The 16,905-nt window shown below is 37.3% G+C and overlaps 2 protein-coding genes across 3 annotated transcripts in view; both read right to left on the bottom strand.

The window, feature by feature from the left end:
• Positions 1 to 16,905, bottom strand: part of LOC128868034 (uncharacterized) — a 98,489-nt gene that overhangs the window by 51,656 nt on the left and 29,928 nt on the right. The window lies entirely within an intron of this gene.
• LOC128868035 (phosphatidylinositol 4-phosphate 5-kinase type-1 alpha) lies at positions 7,996 to 16,820 on the bottom strand. Of its 2 annotated transcripts, none has more exons than XM_054109751.1 (2): positions 16,240 to 16,820; positions 7,996 to 11,949 (listed from the first exon to the last, which is right to left on the bottom strand). In XM_054109751.1, exon 2 carries the CDS (start codon positions 11,861 to 11,863, stop codon positions 9,491 to 9,493), a length of 2,373 nt encoding a protein of 790 aa, XP_053965726.1. In that variant the 5' UTR covers positions 11,864 to 11,949; positions 16,240 to 16,820; the 3' UTR covers positions 7,996 to 9,490. The 2 variants fall into 2 exon arrangements, with proteins under 2 accessions (XP_053965726.1, XP_053965727.1); XM_054109752.1 differs by having other exon boundaries at positions 7,996 to 11,918.

Below are 16,905 nucleotides of genomic sequence, written 5' to 3'. Positions count from 1 at the left end.
CCCACAGGAGAGGAAGCTCCTATGGGCATGGAAATAGAATCCGTCACGTCGGAGGGTGACAATGCTGATGACGCCCGCTCTTTAGCGGGGTTCGTCATAAGCATCGGATCGTTCTTCGACACAGCGGAGGAAGAGAGGCTCCTGGCCTCGGAGAGCGAGGACGCTTGGGTCCTTGGGGTGATGGAGAGGATCTTGGAGGATGAATATTCTTCAGATAAATCTTCAGCAATCTAAGGCGGCGTCCGCCAACCTACTTATCCACCTTGAGCAAGGTGGAGCTGATATAGTCCCAATCCAGGAGCCGTGGCTGAGCAGCAACGGCATTTCTGGGCTCAGGACGAAAAGCTACAAACTGGTGGCGTATAGCAGGACAGGTAAACAAAGATCCTGTATACTCATCAGGAGGGAACTTAACAATGAAGACATTGTGACGGTGAGCCTCGAGGGCTACTTTGTGTTCAAGCGCCTCAAAAGCATGCAATTTTCAATATTTTTTTACTACAATTAGGTTCATACTCTTAGGAAATATGTTGTTAATAAAAAAAATTGCTGTTGATTTCAGAGAAAAATTGCAACTTCAGGAATTGCCACCAACAAGACACTCGGATGGCGATGGTCCATGGACAGCACGCTCTAACGCCACTATCTCCTGCGGAAATAGCTTCAAAAAAATTAAAAAAGTTTACCTAAAAAAATAAATAAAATATTCTCTAAACTTAAACAATTTCTGATTATTCCTTCTTTGTTCAAAAAATTATCGAAAAATACCAAAATTTTAGCCTCCTAAACCGGTTTTCCCCCTTAAGCTGGAGCATACAGCGCGGTTGCTTTTGGGCCTTATCTACAATACGCAATATGGCCTGAGTACTTGGAAAATTCGGGCCATCTACAATTTCAATTCAATTCAATTCATTCGAGTTTATCCCCCATTCCGTGAAAACCTCGCACTGAAGGAATTCGAAAGAATTGCATCGATTTGGAGTTGTTTAATTTATCAATTAAATTTTTGTCTTTTTTTTTTGTTTTTTGTTAAACCTACCAAGGAACACAAACATAAAGCCTTTAGTTGTACTAAGAAGAATAACTAAATGGAAAAAAGCGAAAAGCAATAAAACAACCAACAACCAAGGGAAGGCATATTGAATGCGCGCGTAGTCAATGGAGCATTTTATTGAACAAGAATGCGGCATACGTTGGAAGATTAATTAAGATTTCAACACCCTTATGGGCATACGTTAAATTGTATCCAAAATACAGAGCTGCATATATGTGTGTATGTATGAACAAGGATGTAGCGTAAGTGTGTATATGAATGTATGTGAATATGAATATGTATGGATGTACAGCAATGCAGGGACGCGCCAGTAGGCGCGCTTATTATTCGCGCTGAAGTACAATAAATAAGGCAGTGAGCGCATTGTTGCTACCACAAGCCACAAATATGCATGAATGTACGTGTGTGTGTGTGTGTCTGTGTATATGTATTGGTATGTACTTGAGTGGGAAGGCATAAATTGATATCAATGTGTGTATTATATTGTTGTTATGCGCTGGTTAACTGGTTGTATTGGTTAACAGCAGCAGTTGTTACTAGTAGTGGTATTGGTAATGGTAGTGGTATTGGTATTGATGTTGTTGTTGTTACTGATATTGATATCGGGCTTGTTGCGGCTATGGCGCCTATTAGTTCTGACCACTACTTTCAATACAACAATACACGAAGCCACTCATCAGCAGCCACCCATCAGCATCCACCACCCACCAGCCCGTACTGCTGTACAGCGCGCAAGCATAGCGGCAAGCATAGCCATAATAGCCACACCAGCATGTCGATGCACGCTGCGTTAGCAAATTATTACGGATTTTATTATCGAAGAAAAATTGAAGCAGGAAAAAAAGCTGCGCCTATACAAGAAAAGTAGGGAAGGAGAAAAGTAGGGAAGGAGAAAAGTAGTGAAGGTACTACGAAAGAAGGCCAGCTGTCAGCCAGGCCAACAGACAGCCACTATGCGCGCATGGCTGCTGTAGTTGTAGTTGTAGCTGTATGTGCAGTTGTTGCAGGCTTGCAATGGCAAGACTAGCATCAGCAGCAGCAGCACCGCCAACGTTAATATTATCGCTGTAACAACAACAACAACAACAACAACCAAAAGCAACAATACCACCTCAAATTCTTATCGCCAAGAACACAGCCACTTTCATTACTTTCTACTTTGGCGCTTTTCAATTAATATTTACCGCTCTATTATGCTTAATGATTATGGCGCGGCAGCAACCAGTCATACCAAAGTAATTTCAATCGACTCTCGCGCCAGCTTAATGCATAAATACATATGTGCACACATACATACGCACATACTTGCCAGCAATGGCGGCGGTTAATGTCGGAAACCCCATTAAATTTGTTGATTACTTACAGAAATCAGCACACATTATGCACCGCAAGATATGGAGTAGGTATGCGCATACATGTGAGTGAGTGAGTCCGTATGTGTGGGTGTGGGTGCGTGTGCAAATGTGTGGCATAAACATTTCGAGCGCGCGGTATCAACTCGCTGAAATTGTATCGCGATTGGGTCGTTCAACTGGGCGTATGAGTAATGTAATAAGTAATGCGCCGGCCTACACCAACACACACGCACACAAGCATGCACACACAAGCATGCACCCACACTCGTACATATATTTTCATAGCATTTTTCATTTCTCCCTTGAATTCCAATACAATAGTTTATATTATTGAATTTTCTCATTTAATACAAAGTAAATAAAAATGCAAAAAAAAATTTCAATGCAGGAGTTAAAAGGAAAATTAAATATGAGTGTAGTTGCATAAATGAGACCCAATTCACGCACACATATGTATATGCAAGTACGCTCACTGCTGCAGCGTGAACTGATACTACAACAACAACAACTGCACTTGCGTAATTTCTGCAATAATACAACCCAATAAGCTTCAAAAATGCATTTCTCAATATTTTCAAAACAACAAAAATAAGAATACAAAAACAAAAAAATAAATAAAAAACAACAAAATACATATATAGAAAACAAAAATTTTATAAACAAAAAAAGCAACAAAGAATAGAAAATAAGAACAAAATACAACAAAACATGTATACAAAAAGGAGCAAAAAAAAACAACAAAAACAGAAAACAACAGAAAATAAAAAAAACAAGAAACTGAAAAAAAGAAATAAAACACAACAAAAAATGTATAAAAGACTTCCAAAAAATACAAAAATTAAAAACAACAAAAAAATAGAAAATACCAAAAACCATTAATAAAAAAACAACAAAAAATTAAAAACAAAAGGTCAATAAACAACAACAAAAACTATATTAAATAAAATAAAAATTAAAGTAAATAAAAAAATTGTTAAATAAAATAAAAATAAAACAAATAAAATCAATAGAAAAAAATGAAATATATGAAAGAGTTGGCATAATTTTACAAAAATATACATAAATAAAAAAATTAAAATTAAAAAGCAAAATAAATTGTTTAACAAAAATTAAAATAAAATAAATACAAAACATGTTAATAAATAAAATAAAACAAAAATTAATAAATTCAACAAAAATTTAAATAAAGTAAATAACAAAATTCAAAAAGATGCATATGCATATGTAAAACATAAAGTAAATTATATTAAAAAAAATTATAAATATTAAAAAACAAAAAACAACGAAATAAATGAATAAAGACAAAATTAAAATAAAATAAATAAAAATAACTAAAAAAAAAAGAAAATAATTGAGTTAACACGTTGGCTGCCACGTCGCACGTTTTCATGCGACACCTAAATGTTACCCTGAGGCCACGTCGCACATTTTCATGCGACACGTAAATGTTACCCCGAGGCCACGTCACACATTTTTGTACATTTTAATATAGAATTTTACATAGAATTTGGATTCTCTGGCCTGTGGTGAACATTTTGGTGTATTTCCCATGGCCGTTGTGTATTTTTAATGGTATTTTTTTGGATAATAAAAAAGTTGCAAATTAAAATTTGTCTTTTTATTAATTCTTTTAAAAATTAATTCATTCATGAACAAAACAAATATAAAAATATATATGTATGTAAATTCAAATGGAAATCAGTAGAAAAACAATAAACTTAAAATTAAAAATTCAATTTTTTAATGGAGATCAGTGCAAAAATTAATTTAGGAATATTTAGGAAAACATTCTACACATAGTTGCGGTTTATTGTTTGTTTGTAGCCTTTTTATACATTATAAAGGCATTTACGACAGACATTCCTAGTAACAGTTCAAAAGGCACTTTGCGGTACCACTTAACACCTCTGTGGTGGCGTAGGCGGTCATTTGATCGGATATATCAACACCTAATTTGGCTTTGTTGTAATCAATAACAGCAAGAGGTTTTTTAAAAGCTTGTTGCCTTCGCTTCCTGGTGGAAAACTAAATAAAATAAACCAAAAATATCAAATACAACTCAAAAACTACAAAAAATGCGACGTGGCCCCACGACATGTTTTATGATCTCCCCGGCCATGTCGCACGAAAATGTGCGACACAAAAAAACCATTATAACTGCAAAATTAGCGACCAAAATAAAGTCGCGAGTAGTCAAAACTTATTTTTAGGCACTAAGAAACAAAAAAGAACATAAATAAGTTGTTGGCCTCAGGTGACCAAAATTGTTAAATGACACTGCTACTGAACGATCAAAATTCTAAAAAGGCTGTTAAAATAATTTAAAAAAATATAAATAAATAAAATAAAATAAAAAATGTAAATAAATAAAAATGAAAAAAACAAAAAAATTAGAATAAGGGCTGTCCCCTCTGCTCGCTCTACAGTGTCCTCATTGAACCAACCTGTGGCTTTAATATATCTAACAAGGCTTGTTATTTTTATATTGGCAACTTCTGCCAAGTTAATCAGGGAACTTTTTCCTAAAATATTGAGCCTACATCTATCCAGAGGCATGCACTCGCATAAAAAGTGTGGTCCATGTTCCATTCTGGCCACGTCATGGACACAGGTCAGGGGCTGAGTCCATAGCCTGTTGGTAGCTCTGATAGTGTGTTTGTCTGCTTATAAATGTCGATACATTCTTTTATCGTCTTCGAGTTAATATTAGGCGATTGTAATGCTTTCAGGGCCGATTGGCTATCTGAATATATAGGTATTTATATCTCTTGTGGTGAGGACACTTTTATTTAGGGCTAACAGGCCTTCCCTGATAGTCAGAATTTCAGCTTGAAATACACTACAATGATCCGGTAGCCGGAATGTGATGTTGGCATTCATTTCCTCAGAGTGGAAACCTCCGCCTACTAGTTCATTTAGTTTGGAACCATCACTATAGATACTGATTCCGCTCCTATTGTCCATTACCCCATTGTCCCAATCTTCTCTCGTTAGGGAAGTTGTGGTAGAGGATATGTTTAAATGCAACTCTACTGAGTTACAAAAATCTGTCGTTTGATATAAAAAGGTGTATTCGTCTAGTATTCTTGCGTGATCCATGTTTCCTCAATTGTTATGAATCGACGCAAAAACTTGCTTGGATTGCGGCGAAACAGCTCCAAACAATGCTCAGAATCCATTATTCGTTGTTGTTTTTGGTTCATTGTGAGAAAACGCGGCACCCATCTTCCGACTAGCTTTTTCACACCCAAATGTTCATGCAAAATCGTTCCTACTGACCCTTTCGATATGCTTACGGCCTCTGCTAACCCGCACACTTTCACTTTACGATCATTCAGAATGATACGATGGATATTTTTTGATGGTTTCTGGAACAACTGTTTCATTTGGACGTCCTGAACGCACTGCGTCCTCAGTGTCCGTACGACCGCATCTAAATTATCGTATCGTTCAACGTTTCCGATCGACGAAGCGGAGTCCGAATAATACTTCCGTAGCCATTGGTGTGTTTTCACATTGTTTTTTTTTTAATTAAAAAACAGTGTTTTATCAATACACGAAATTCTTTTGAATCCATTTTTTTCACAATACCAAAAGTAGCTTCACTTAAACGACTGTAACTCACAAACTAATCGGCAAAATGTAACGAAAATTTGACAAGTAGCTCCTAAAGGGCGGTTCTCACTAAATACCATATGCTTTTGATATTGCCGCCGCCATAAAGCCTCACCTTATGAACTTATTGGACCATGTAGTATCTCAAGTTCTACTTGACCGATCGCTTTGAAGTTTGATATGAATTTTTTTTTATACATCTGTCTATCGCGCCTGCCTCGGATTTTGAAAAATTTGAGTTTGAAGTATTTTTAAAAAAATTGAAAGGGTAAAAAAAAGAGGGTAAAAAATTTGTGAAATTTTTTTTCTTCTTTGATTTGGCGTAATCCGATAGCGACATCCTAACTAATGACGACTTTTTTAATTTGTTTGTTTTAAACCACTACAAGGATTGAAATCATGTCAACCATAGAGCACCGTTTTTTATGTAGTCCCCACTCCGCCGGCCTGTAATTCCACGATTTTTATATATTTTTTTTTTATGAATTTTTTTTTTATTAATTTTTTTTTTATTAATTTTTTTTTTATTATTTACTATTTTTTTATAAATTTTTTTTTTTTATTATTTACTATTTTTTTTATTAATTTTTTTTTTCATTATTTACTATTTTTTTATTAATTTTTTTTTTATACTTTTTCAATATTAATAAAAACTATTAAAAAATGGACAGTAAAAATTTGTTTCATTTTTTTTAATCACTCCGCCGGCCTGTAATTCCACGATTTTTCTATTTTTTTTTATTAATATAATTTTTTTGTATTTATTTTTTTTATTAATTTTTTTTGTATACTTTTGCAATATTAATAAAAACCATAAAAAAATTAATAGTAAAAAGGTTTTTCATTTGTTTTAATCACTCCGCCGGCCTGTAATTCCACGATTTTTTTTTTTTATTAATTTTTTTTTAATATTTAATTTTTTGTTATACTTTTCCAATATTAATAAAAACCATACAAAAAATGGATAGTAAAAATGTTTTTCATTTTTTTTTAATCTCTCCGCCGGCCTGTAGTTCCACGATTTTTTTTTTATTAATTTTTTTTTTTTAATATTTAATTTTTTTTATACTTTTCCAATATTAATAAAAACCATAAAAAAATGGATAGTAAAAATGTTTTTCATTTATCATCAAAAATACCTAAAATGAAGGCGTCTAGACCAGAATACCCCTTAACCGCCACCGAAATGTTTATTGGGCGTGCGGTTTCTACTACAAAACGCACGCCGCACTTACTTGCTTTCATTCATTGCAGTGCATAATTAAAAAACGTACAACCATTAAACGCCAGCAACGCTGCAGCCTTTCACTGCCCAATATAGGGATTTTGCAGGACACTCCGGCATGCCGGCTTGCGGGCGTGCGCTAATAATTTTTTAAATTTACTGCGTGAATTTCATAAGGAATAATGCAATGATAATAAAATTTTAACACAAACAATTGGCGAAAACAAACTACCGCGCACAATAACAGATGAAAGCCCAGTTGAGGAATCAATCGAGTCGATAACTCAGCCACACCAACAATAAAGAGAAAACATAACGGAAACACAGCAGCAAAGAGAAGAAGTGTAAGCACATAAAGGATGATTAATTTGCTTGTTTTTTTCGTTTTTTTTGCTTTTGTATGGAAAAATTACATTCATTTATTAGAGTTGGTTGTATATGTAGGTACATAAAAATATCGATAAATGTTGATTGTTGCTTATTTTGATTTGCTATTTAATACTATGTTTATAGTAGACTCTTAATATTTTTACAATCAGTAGGATACGTGTGCGCGTGTGTGTGCTTCTGTGTGTGTGTGTGTGCACTGTAAAGCTAGCATACTCACACGCATTTATAAATAATTATGCCGTTAAAAGTTAAATTTAATTTTTAATTTATTTATAATATCAGCTGTTAATTTTTAACAAACTACCCTATCGTTTTTGTTTTTCTCTTGCTTTTTTTCTTTGTTTTTTTTTCTCTTGTTTTTTTTTGTTTATTTTTTTTATTTTTGTATATCACTGCAAACTTTGCACAGTTTTTTTACTCACAGTTTAACTGCACTTTTCGGCAATTTTCAACTTTCTCCCAAAAATAGAACAATAATTAATAGAGTCGGTTCGCACAATCGGTTCGGTCAATTAAATAAAGAGGTTCTACAAAAAGGGAACTTTTAAATAATTAATTATAAATGATAGCTTCAAGTAAAATTATAAACTAAATAAAGCAGAATTGCAAATTAATACTCAAGCAAACAAAAAGTTTACAGTGTTAAGGGGTTACATGGGTTTCGTTGGGTAAAAAAAGGCCTATTTTCAATATTTTTTTTTCTGTATAAAAAATTATTTATTTAATTCAAACTTTCTTCTGTCTTATAGATACATACATATTTCAAGAAAAACTCCTAAATTAAAAAAAAAAAAAAAATTTTAACTCCTCCATTTTGACGTCATTTCCGGTGACCTCCCGAAAAAAGTTGCGTCCGCGTTGTCAGCATAACTCCTGACAGGCTCATCAAAAATGAAAAAACAAAAATAAGTGATTTAGTTAAGACCATAAACTCGTGTTTGATCGAAGGAAAGAAAATAAAAGTAAAAATTGGAATTTTGGCAGACATTTTTTCAAAAACATGAAAATTTCGGTAAAATTTGCTTGACATTTTTTTTTTAAATAGTTGTTATTGAAAAAAAAATCCTTCGTTCAAGCACGAGTAAATTGTATCTCGAACACCTGTGTAAAATTTCATCAGGATCAGTTGAGTAGTTTTCGAGAAAATTTGACAACCGACTTTGAATCCACAGTTCCGAGAAACACGCGTTTAAAGTTTTGAGTAACAATAAAAGTGGCTTGGAGCGCACACCCTCCATATCTCCGAAACTATTATTCAGATCGACTTGAAAATTTAGGATAATATTCTTGAGATGTTGTAGAAATTAATAAGCCAAAAATAAAATTCGATTTTTTAAAGCCACAAAACCTATGTAACCCTTAAATTAAAATTATTTATTTTTAAAGCAGTGGCCAAGCCACAGCAATACTTTCGTTACATCACACCAACCAATCCCTTTTGGGTAACCGGCATATCATTTTTTCCCCCAACAAAAGCCGCACGCTTTACATGAATTGGAAAAAAAACAAAAAAAAAGTGAGCGTGGCCCAATGTGTTGACCTTCACCGAGCTGTTAAGCAGCTACTCCTTAGTGAGCGCGTTTCGTTTATTAGCTATCATTAATTCTAATAAATAAGCGAATATATAAAGTAGTAATAAGCGCACTTTGTATACAAATGGCATAGGCTTTCCCTTTTGCTTTTAATACGTTGTCGACTTTTTTGTTAATACGCATACAACTAATTGTGCCAACTAACTGCCTGTTCGTTCAACTTTTCACATACTTATGCGTATTTTTATAGCCACATCCCTCGCGCCAGCTTTTCACACTTCCGTCGCCTGCCTAGAGAGCTCGGCCGGGTGCGTCCACTTCATCTCACATCGTTAAGCACCAATGTGGTTGTGTAGGTTTGTGATTGCACCGCCTTGACGACAGTCGTTTTTCGCGTGCCATTTGCATTGATCTCCTCGCTGCTACTCACCAATACGCCCATCTTACTATTGACCAAGCTGCCACTTTTGTCGCCATCGTCGTATACGTTCGCGGGTGGCGCATCTGCCACACCGCCGATGGTTGTCAACTGCACATCGCTCTTGGAGAGTCGTGGCGAGCGTGCTCGACGCATTGGCGAGCGTGCACCACCACTACTGGACGCTATCTCATCATCGTCGCTGTAGTCATCGGTGGCGCTACTAATAGCGCTGCGATTCGAACTCAGATAGGAGCGTTGTGGCGCTAAATGTGGTCGTTCGCTCGCACTCAAGGCCGAGCTGCGATACATGGCGCTCGTGGTGGATGGTGTGGCGGTAATGTCCTCTTCGGAGATGTCATCGAAGGCAGGTGGTGGCGTCGAGTAGCCAGACAACAGAGGCGGACGTGTGTGCGAGGCTAAATTCTGTGATGGCGTGCGCTGTGGTGTGCGCAACGTTGTCGAGCTCTTGCGCTTCGACGGGGAATGTTTCAGCGGAAAGGTCGGCGTCTTTTTGAACACAGTTTTACCCATGAAATTTTGGAAGCGCTGCGCATAGAAAGATGGCCGACACACCGATACAGTGTCACCATTGTAGATGATGCTCTTGAATGTGTGTTCGAGCTTCTTCTCCAAGCGATACGATTGCAATATGTCGATTATGCCAATGTACAATATTAGACGTTCATCGTTCTCGGAACGCGCTGGTATGCCACCGGCCGGCACATCTTCGTCCTCTTCCATGGGTATATCCATGTCGGCGGTAATCGATTCCAGTGCGGTCGAATGCGCCACCAGTCGCTGACGATTCATGCTGCGCGAGCGATTCAGTGCGGCGCCTGCTGATTGCAGTGCTGTGGTTGAGCCAGCATTCATCGACTGCTCGAATTCGGGTGGTTCCTGAGACTCGCGTACTTCTTCGGAACGTTGCAACTTTGCGCGCGCATTCCGTATACGTTCCTCACGTTTCTCCTTCTGCGCCAAGTCCAGATTGTGTATGCCTACTAGCAGAGAGTAGTCCATTATTTGAAAACTTTCCAACACCATGCAGTCTCGTTGGATTGTCTTGATAAGCGCATTATATTTGTCCGTTTCAAGAAATATACCATTCGGATGGTGATCCATGAAGTCTAAATCCTTGTAGGTGGGGCTGGCTTTTTGGCGTTCAGCTTTGGACGCTTTCCGGCGAAAGGTGGAGCCTTTCAGATCGTACTTGGCGTGCATCTTAATATCGGATGGCAACAGATTGTTCATCGCCACCAGACGCACGTTTTTTGCATTGTAATGAAAACAATACAGTCCGAAGAATTTTGGCAGTAAAGTGCGAGGATTTTGGGATAAATTCATATAGTAGCCCGGCAACAGTTTCTGCAAGAACTCGCATTCTTTCTTTTGCACCGTCTTTATTATGAACTCATCATCGTCGGTCAAGTAGAAAATCGAGCCAGATGCACCGGGATTGGAGAGTTGGCGCAATGGTGATGCACACATCGACATGAGGAAATCATCGGGCGCAATGCCAAACAAATCGCGAAAATAACGAAATGCAATTGGAGCGTAAACTTTGAAACGAAATTCACTATAATGATGCGCCGGCGTAATCGATGAGCCATCCGGTGGAAATGCAATCGTTTCCATTTCCCAGAAATCTTTCATGAGCAAATCGCGCTTAGGTTTGCTAGCCAAACTGCCCACCGTATGCTGAATGCCGAGCTGTATAGAGCCCATTATTTGTTTCGATTGAATACGTTTGTATGTCACTTCGCCACCTTCGTCAACGCGCCGATGGCCAATTTTCTTCTCATGCTTGCCCACCGAAGACGCCGTACGCGAAACACTGGCATCCAACGTCGAACTGGCGCTGCGCAGACGCTGCTGCTGCTGCTGTGCTGCATTCACTGCCATTTCAGCCTGCATCAGGCGCGCCGACTCACTACCGCCATGCGCCGCTGCTGCTTCGCTGTAAATGCTGCGTGATGTCGAAGGCATAGCCGTTAAAATACTATTCACAGCATTTGTGCTCGCGTGGACATCTTTTAATTGTGTCAAAGTTTCGTCAGCGTACAAATTTTTGTCGGTAGTGATAAGTGGCGCTATGGTAACGGTATTGACGAGCGTCTGCGGCGGCGGCGGCGACGGTGGTGTTATTGGCTTCGAAGTCGTTGGCGTAGTAACTTTAGTCAGATCACCTGTTGCAGGCGCCGATGTGGACGAAGATGATTGCCGATTAACCGCTTCCAGCTCTATGGAGTCAGCTACTTCACCCGTAGCCATGTTGAGGCAGATGCGTTTATGTTAACACACTGTGAGCTGTGCCTGTAGCTAGTAACTGCAAGCGGAGCAGAGTGTCAATAAAAAGTCTGGAAATTTGCAAAAGAAAATACAAAATTGGCAAACCTACTTTGCAATAAATACTAAAACAAGCTAAAAGTTGCAATATTTAAATTAAATTATTAAACTTTTTAACATTTTCAATTTCAGTTGTAGAGTGGCGTGCAGTAGTTCAATTTGGCGCGCATATTTACGTAGCAAATTTCGAATTTCCACAGAAAGTACTACTAATTCCGCCTTCTTTTCAACTTTTACTGCAATGGCGGAACTACTGGCCCAGAAGCCCCATAGCTTTAACAGCAATAGCTAACGGAAAGGTCACGTACGCAGCCAAGTGGAAGTGCAAGCAGCTGTAGCGGCTGCCGCTAGCGAATGGGATATTGTTGCAGCGCAAGCAATCATTTGTTGCGCATTCCTCCTTCAATTCTATATTGAATTGCATGGTGAGGAGGAATCAACGAAAATTGCGAAACCAAGCTTGCTTGCTACAGCCAATTGAAATGCCAGACGCGTACAAGTGCATTGTCAATGCACCGTCTATGGGTGTATGCCAAGGTGTGGTCGCAGCACTGTCAAGCTCATCATATATAGTACATACAGTGGCCGACATAACTATACATACCCTACCTAAGGGAAAATTCAATTCATTCAATTCAATTCATTCAATTACAAATTCATTCAGTTTCTGAAAAAATTCTGCTTTCTTTGAGCGGCAACTTGATCGATCGATTTCGTTCGTCTAAATATTGCCATAAGTGCTCGATAGGATTTAAGTCGTGGCTTTGAGCGTGCCATTCTAAAAGCTCTATTGAGTTTTGTCTAAAGTATTCCTTTGCTACGCCACTGGTATGTTTGGGGTCGTTGTCTTGTTGATAGATGCAATTGTGTTCAAGACCCATTCTTCGTGTCGAGCGCTCTAGGAATGTGCCCGAGCATATTGACGTAGGACTCCCCAGTCCATTTTCCTTCAATATGTACCAGATCTGATATACCGCTATAGGAAAAACAGCCCCAGATAAGCACACTTCCCCGCCAAACTTAATTGTGCTTTGCACGCACTTTGATTGGAGCCCCTCATTACTTTTTCGCCACACTTTTTCTCTTCTTTTTGTATTTTTAAACTCAAACTTACTCTCATCGCTCCATATAACCTTCTCCCAGAAACTCAATGGCATATTGAAGTACTTTTTGGCAAATGCTAGTCGCGCTTTCATGTTTTTATTGCTGATGAAAGGTTTCCTGATCTTGTAATGACTAGAAACCCCCTCTGCACGAATTCTCCGTTGAAGTGTTCGCTCGCTTACATTAATTTGAAGACTTTCTCTAATAAACCTTGCCGAAGTTGTGGGGTCTTTCTTAATTTCCCTTACTATTTGCGTGTAATCGCGAGAATTTGTTACCCTTGGCCGACCTGTTCTTGGAGTGCTCGCAAAGCCGGCATTTTTTTGAAACTTTTTATAACTCTCTGGATTGTTGACTTGCATCTATTATATTTTTTAGCAATTTTGCCCTACCCCATTCCATTTTTGTGGTCCTGAACAATTAGTTTTCTTAAATCAATGCTTATTTCCTTCGACTTAGGCATTACAATATGCTAAAAGTATACTTGTTGTAAAATACAAGGTAAAATAAACACCAAAAGATTGTCTCCATTACCATTTCACTACGAATTTGGGAAATATTTAAAACGAAGGACAACACACGCGGATAGTTTAGTGGTATGCACACTTTTGTCGAATCCGAAAAGCAACTGAGACGCAACTAGTGAAAATTGTTCTAGCATGTGAAAAGATAACGGCACATTTTTAACGGCGCTGGTTTGCTAGCTCACACTAAGAAAAATAATGTGTACAATCTTAAATTCGAGGAGCAGCTTACGGACTTATTTCCATAACAAAATATTTCTTCAAGGGGTATTCATAGTTATGTCGGCCACTGTAAATACATTCACCCACTACTGGCGGCGATACCACTGACGGATGAGCCGCTGTATAAGTTAGCAATGGAAATCGAGAATGTGTCACGACAGATAATAAAAAAGATTAAATAAGGCAGCTCAATATATGTATGCGTGTGTGCATGTATGTACACAAACTGCAGGTTGATGAGTACCCATGCCAGCACTTGGCATTACTCATAATTTTCAAGGTAAACATATCTATGTGTGCACCTTTTTAACTATGAATAAGATCGCATGAAAGATTTATATTTATTTCATAAGCAAACAAATGAATGCAGCTTCAACTAAAGCTGTTTACAAAAACAAATTACAAAACAACGAAGTCGCCATTATAATGACACTGAAGTGAAATCGCTTGAAAAGGGTTCACTGTGGACGCATGCAGCAAGGCAACTTAGGAGAAAGTGAGACTCAAACTAGTTTAGCTTTGCAAAGAGCACACTCAATTAGCAATATATTTATTTACACACTTTTTTTTAACTATCCAGCTATCTCACGGAAAAATAGTATATCTTATGTAGACTTTGTTCTCCTAAACAATTATTCGCACAATGCTGCGAGCTTTTTAATTACATATGGCTGCGCATATTTTATTAGTGTACTAAGTTCTTAAGTAAATACAACGAAAATATTCCATGAAAGAGCGCAAACTAAAAATTGAGTAACAACGGCAAATTTAAACGAAAGCCGAGCGGCGCTTTGCCTTGATGTTTGATGAAAAACAACAACAAACATTTGAGAACGCAAGATGGAATTAAGGCAGCGGCGTATTTTGTTAAACAAAATATAAATTGAGTGCTCAGTTTGACGGATCAATTTTAAAATTTATCGGTTTGAAAAACTTTGAAGTTGTACAACTTCATAGAATTGGACTTTTGTACTTCAATAAACGACTACTTGTACGACTTGGTATTTGAAGTATGTTAAATTTAAAATTGATCTCGGTAGAACCAAGCATAGGCGGCGTACAAAAACACTTCCACGCATTTTATAACCACATCCACTTGCGAATATACATACATACTAGTAGATATGTACGTGTGTATATAAAACTGAGCGCGCTCATAGATGTACAATAGAGCGTAAAAAAGCGAAAGCATAAAGTAATCGCAGGCGTTTTTCTACTAATGGTGATATACATATGTACACATATACATATGTATGGCAATACTACAGCAAAAAAAGTGTATGCAAATATGTAAATGAGCGCACCAATGACATTTTTTTTTTCTATGCAGGCGCGCTCATCAGCACCAAACATGTTTGGTTTTGGAGAGTACAAAAGTATTTTAAATATGAATTTAAAATGTGTATAGACAAAAGCAAAAACGCCGACAATACAATCACAAACACTCGTCGCTACATATGTACATATGTATATTATTTGCCTGTAGCTATTTTTACGCACAGTTGCCAAAACAAAAAACAATGTTCAAAGTAAAGCGACTAGCAGCTACGTAGATTTCCTGTGTATCTCAGATGGAGAATTTTATGATATTATATAAACTAATAAAGCAAAGCAATAATTGTAAATTGGCTAGCTGGCAGATATTTATGCAACACACATGCAAATGCCATTATCAATTAAAGTAGAAAATTCATTGCCGGCAATTAGCGCCACAGTTCTGAATATATCGCATGGAAATTTTCTTCCCTACATAACTAAAAAAAAAAGTACCCACTTTTGTGCTAGTAGTGTAATTATAGTGCAAATTCTTATCAACTCAAGCCGCAGCGTAATGTAGCTACGTTCGTTGAAACTCACCACTATAATTTATCTTGCTCCCGGCTTTGTTAGTGTGTTATGCCGACTACTACGCTGAATGCCGTCTTATCTCTATTAACTGATGCTTATCTCGGCATATGGCATGCGTCGTCAAAGCATCATATCAACAATAGCGAAATGTGTTTATGAGCACTTATACTTGCATGCTTTTTAAGTTAAATTTAAAATAATTAGTAAAAACCCACACACATACTACTACATAGAAAACCTCGTAACCGGGCTTCTATCTATGCTTTTGTGCAGTAATTATTGGCTAAGCTCTCGGAGAACTCGTTTTGAGCATTTAAAATTAGAGTACATTGGCATTGGAAGCATGTCGTCATTCCGTTTTATTTTTGTATGGAATTCTCAAGTGATCACCTTGAATAGCGCATAGATATGTATGCATGTAGCTGTCAAAATAACGCAACAAACAGCTGATATGTTCTCTCACAAGTAATTGGCAATTGTACTTTGTTCCACTTCAATGTAAAAGCCAATTGGAATTTAGATTAATCATAACACGAGAAAAAGTATTATTTGCCAAGATGAGTAAATATTGCAATTTTTAGCTTCTTTGCGTCGAATACTTACGAATGGTGAGCGCACTCAGTGCATATACGACAAAGTTTAGTGATATTAACGCAGCAATATATATATATTTTGCAGTAAATAGCAGCACACAAATAAAGTTATACGCCTACAAATCAACCATATTGAGCGCACGAACTGTAGAATAATATCCAATAGATTTTCGGCTAATTAGAATTACGTTTGCGTTAACTATGGAGGAAAACGATGAAAACGTCTGCATTATAGTTTAAGAACCAGCTGTTCCGACACGTACGCAGCGTTTTTGGTTGCTGGTGAACTCCAGTAGTAAGCCTATTTTACCACATTCTTCGCTTGTTTGATAATTCGCTTGCACGCAACAATTTTCATATTAATTTTTATAAAACCCAAAAAATAACAGAAAATCGTTTCCACACTCGCTTTTCTTACAAAATATCTCCGTGAAAACGCTACACCACTTTATCACACTACTTATTCTATTCAAAAGTCGTTTGAGTTGCTGAATTTTCATTGAAATGTCAACGCGAACGGTTATCTATAGATGTGCAAGTGAAATAGCATGCGCCATCAAACAACATAAGATTGTATAGCTACAGAGGCAAAGCGCTGTGCAAATGAAAGAGCAAAAGCAAGCGCACTAAGCGCAATGACTCACATAACACACTACTGCACAACGCGGCCTCTACT

Source organism: Anastrepha ludens, chromosome 6 (genome assembly GCF_028408465.1).
Source record: "Anastrepha ludens isolate Willacy chromosome 6, idAnaLude1.1, whole genome shotgun sequence".
Lineage (NCBI taxonomy): Eukaryota > Metazoa > Arthropoda > Insecta > Diptera > Tephritidae > Anastrepha > Anastrepha ludens.
This window is presented reverse-complemented; position numbering and strand designations above follow the sequence as displayed.

Excerpts from the sequence above, each read along its gene's own strand:
- LOC128868035 (XM_054109751.1), bottom strand. The coding sequence starts at position 11,863 with ATGGCTACGGGTGAAGTAGCTGACTCCATAGAGCTGGAAGCGGTTAAT.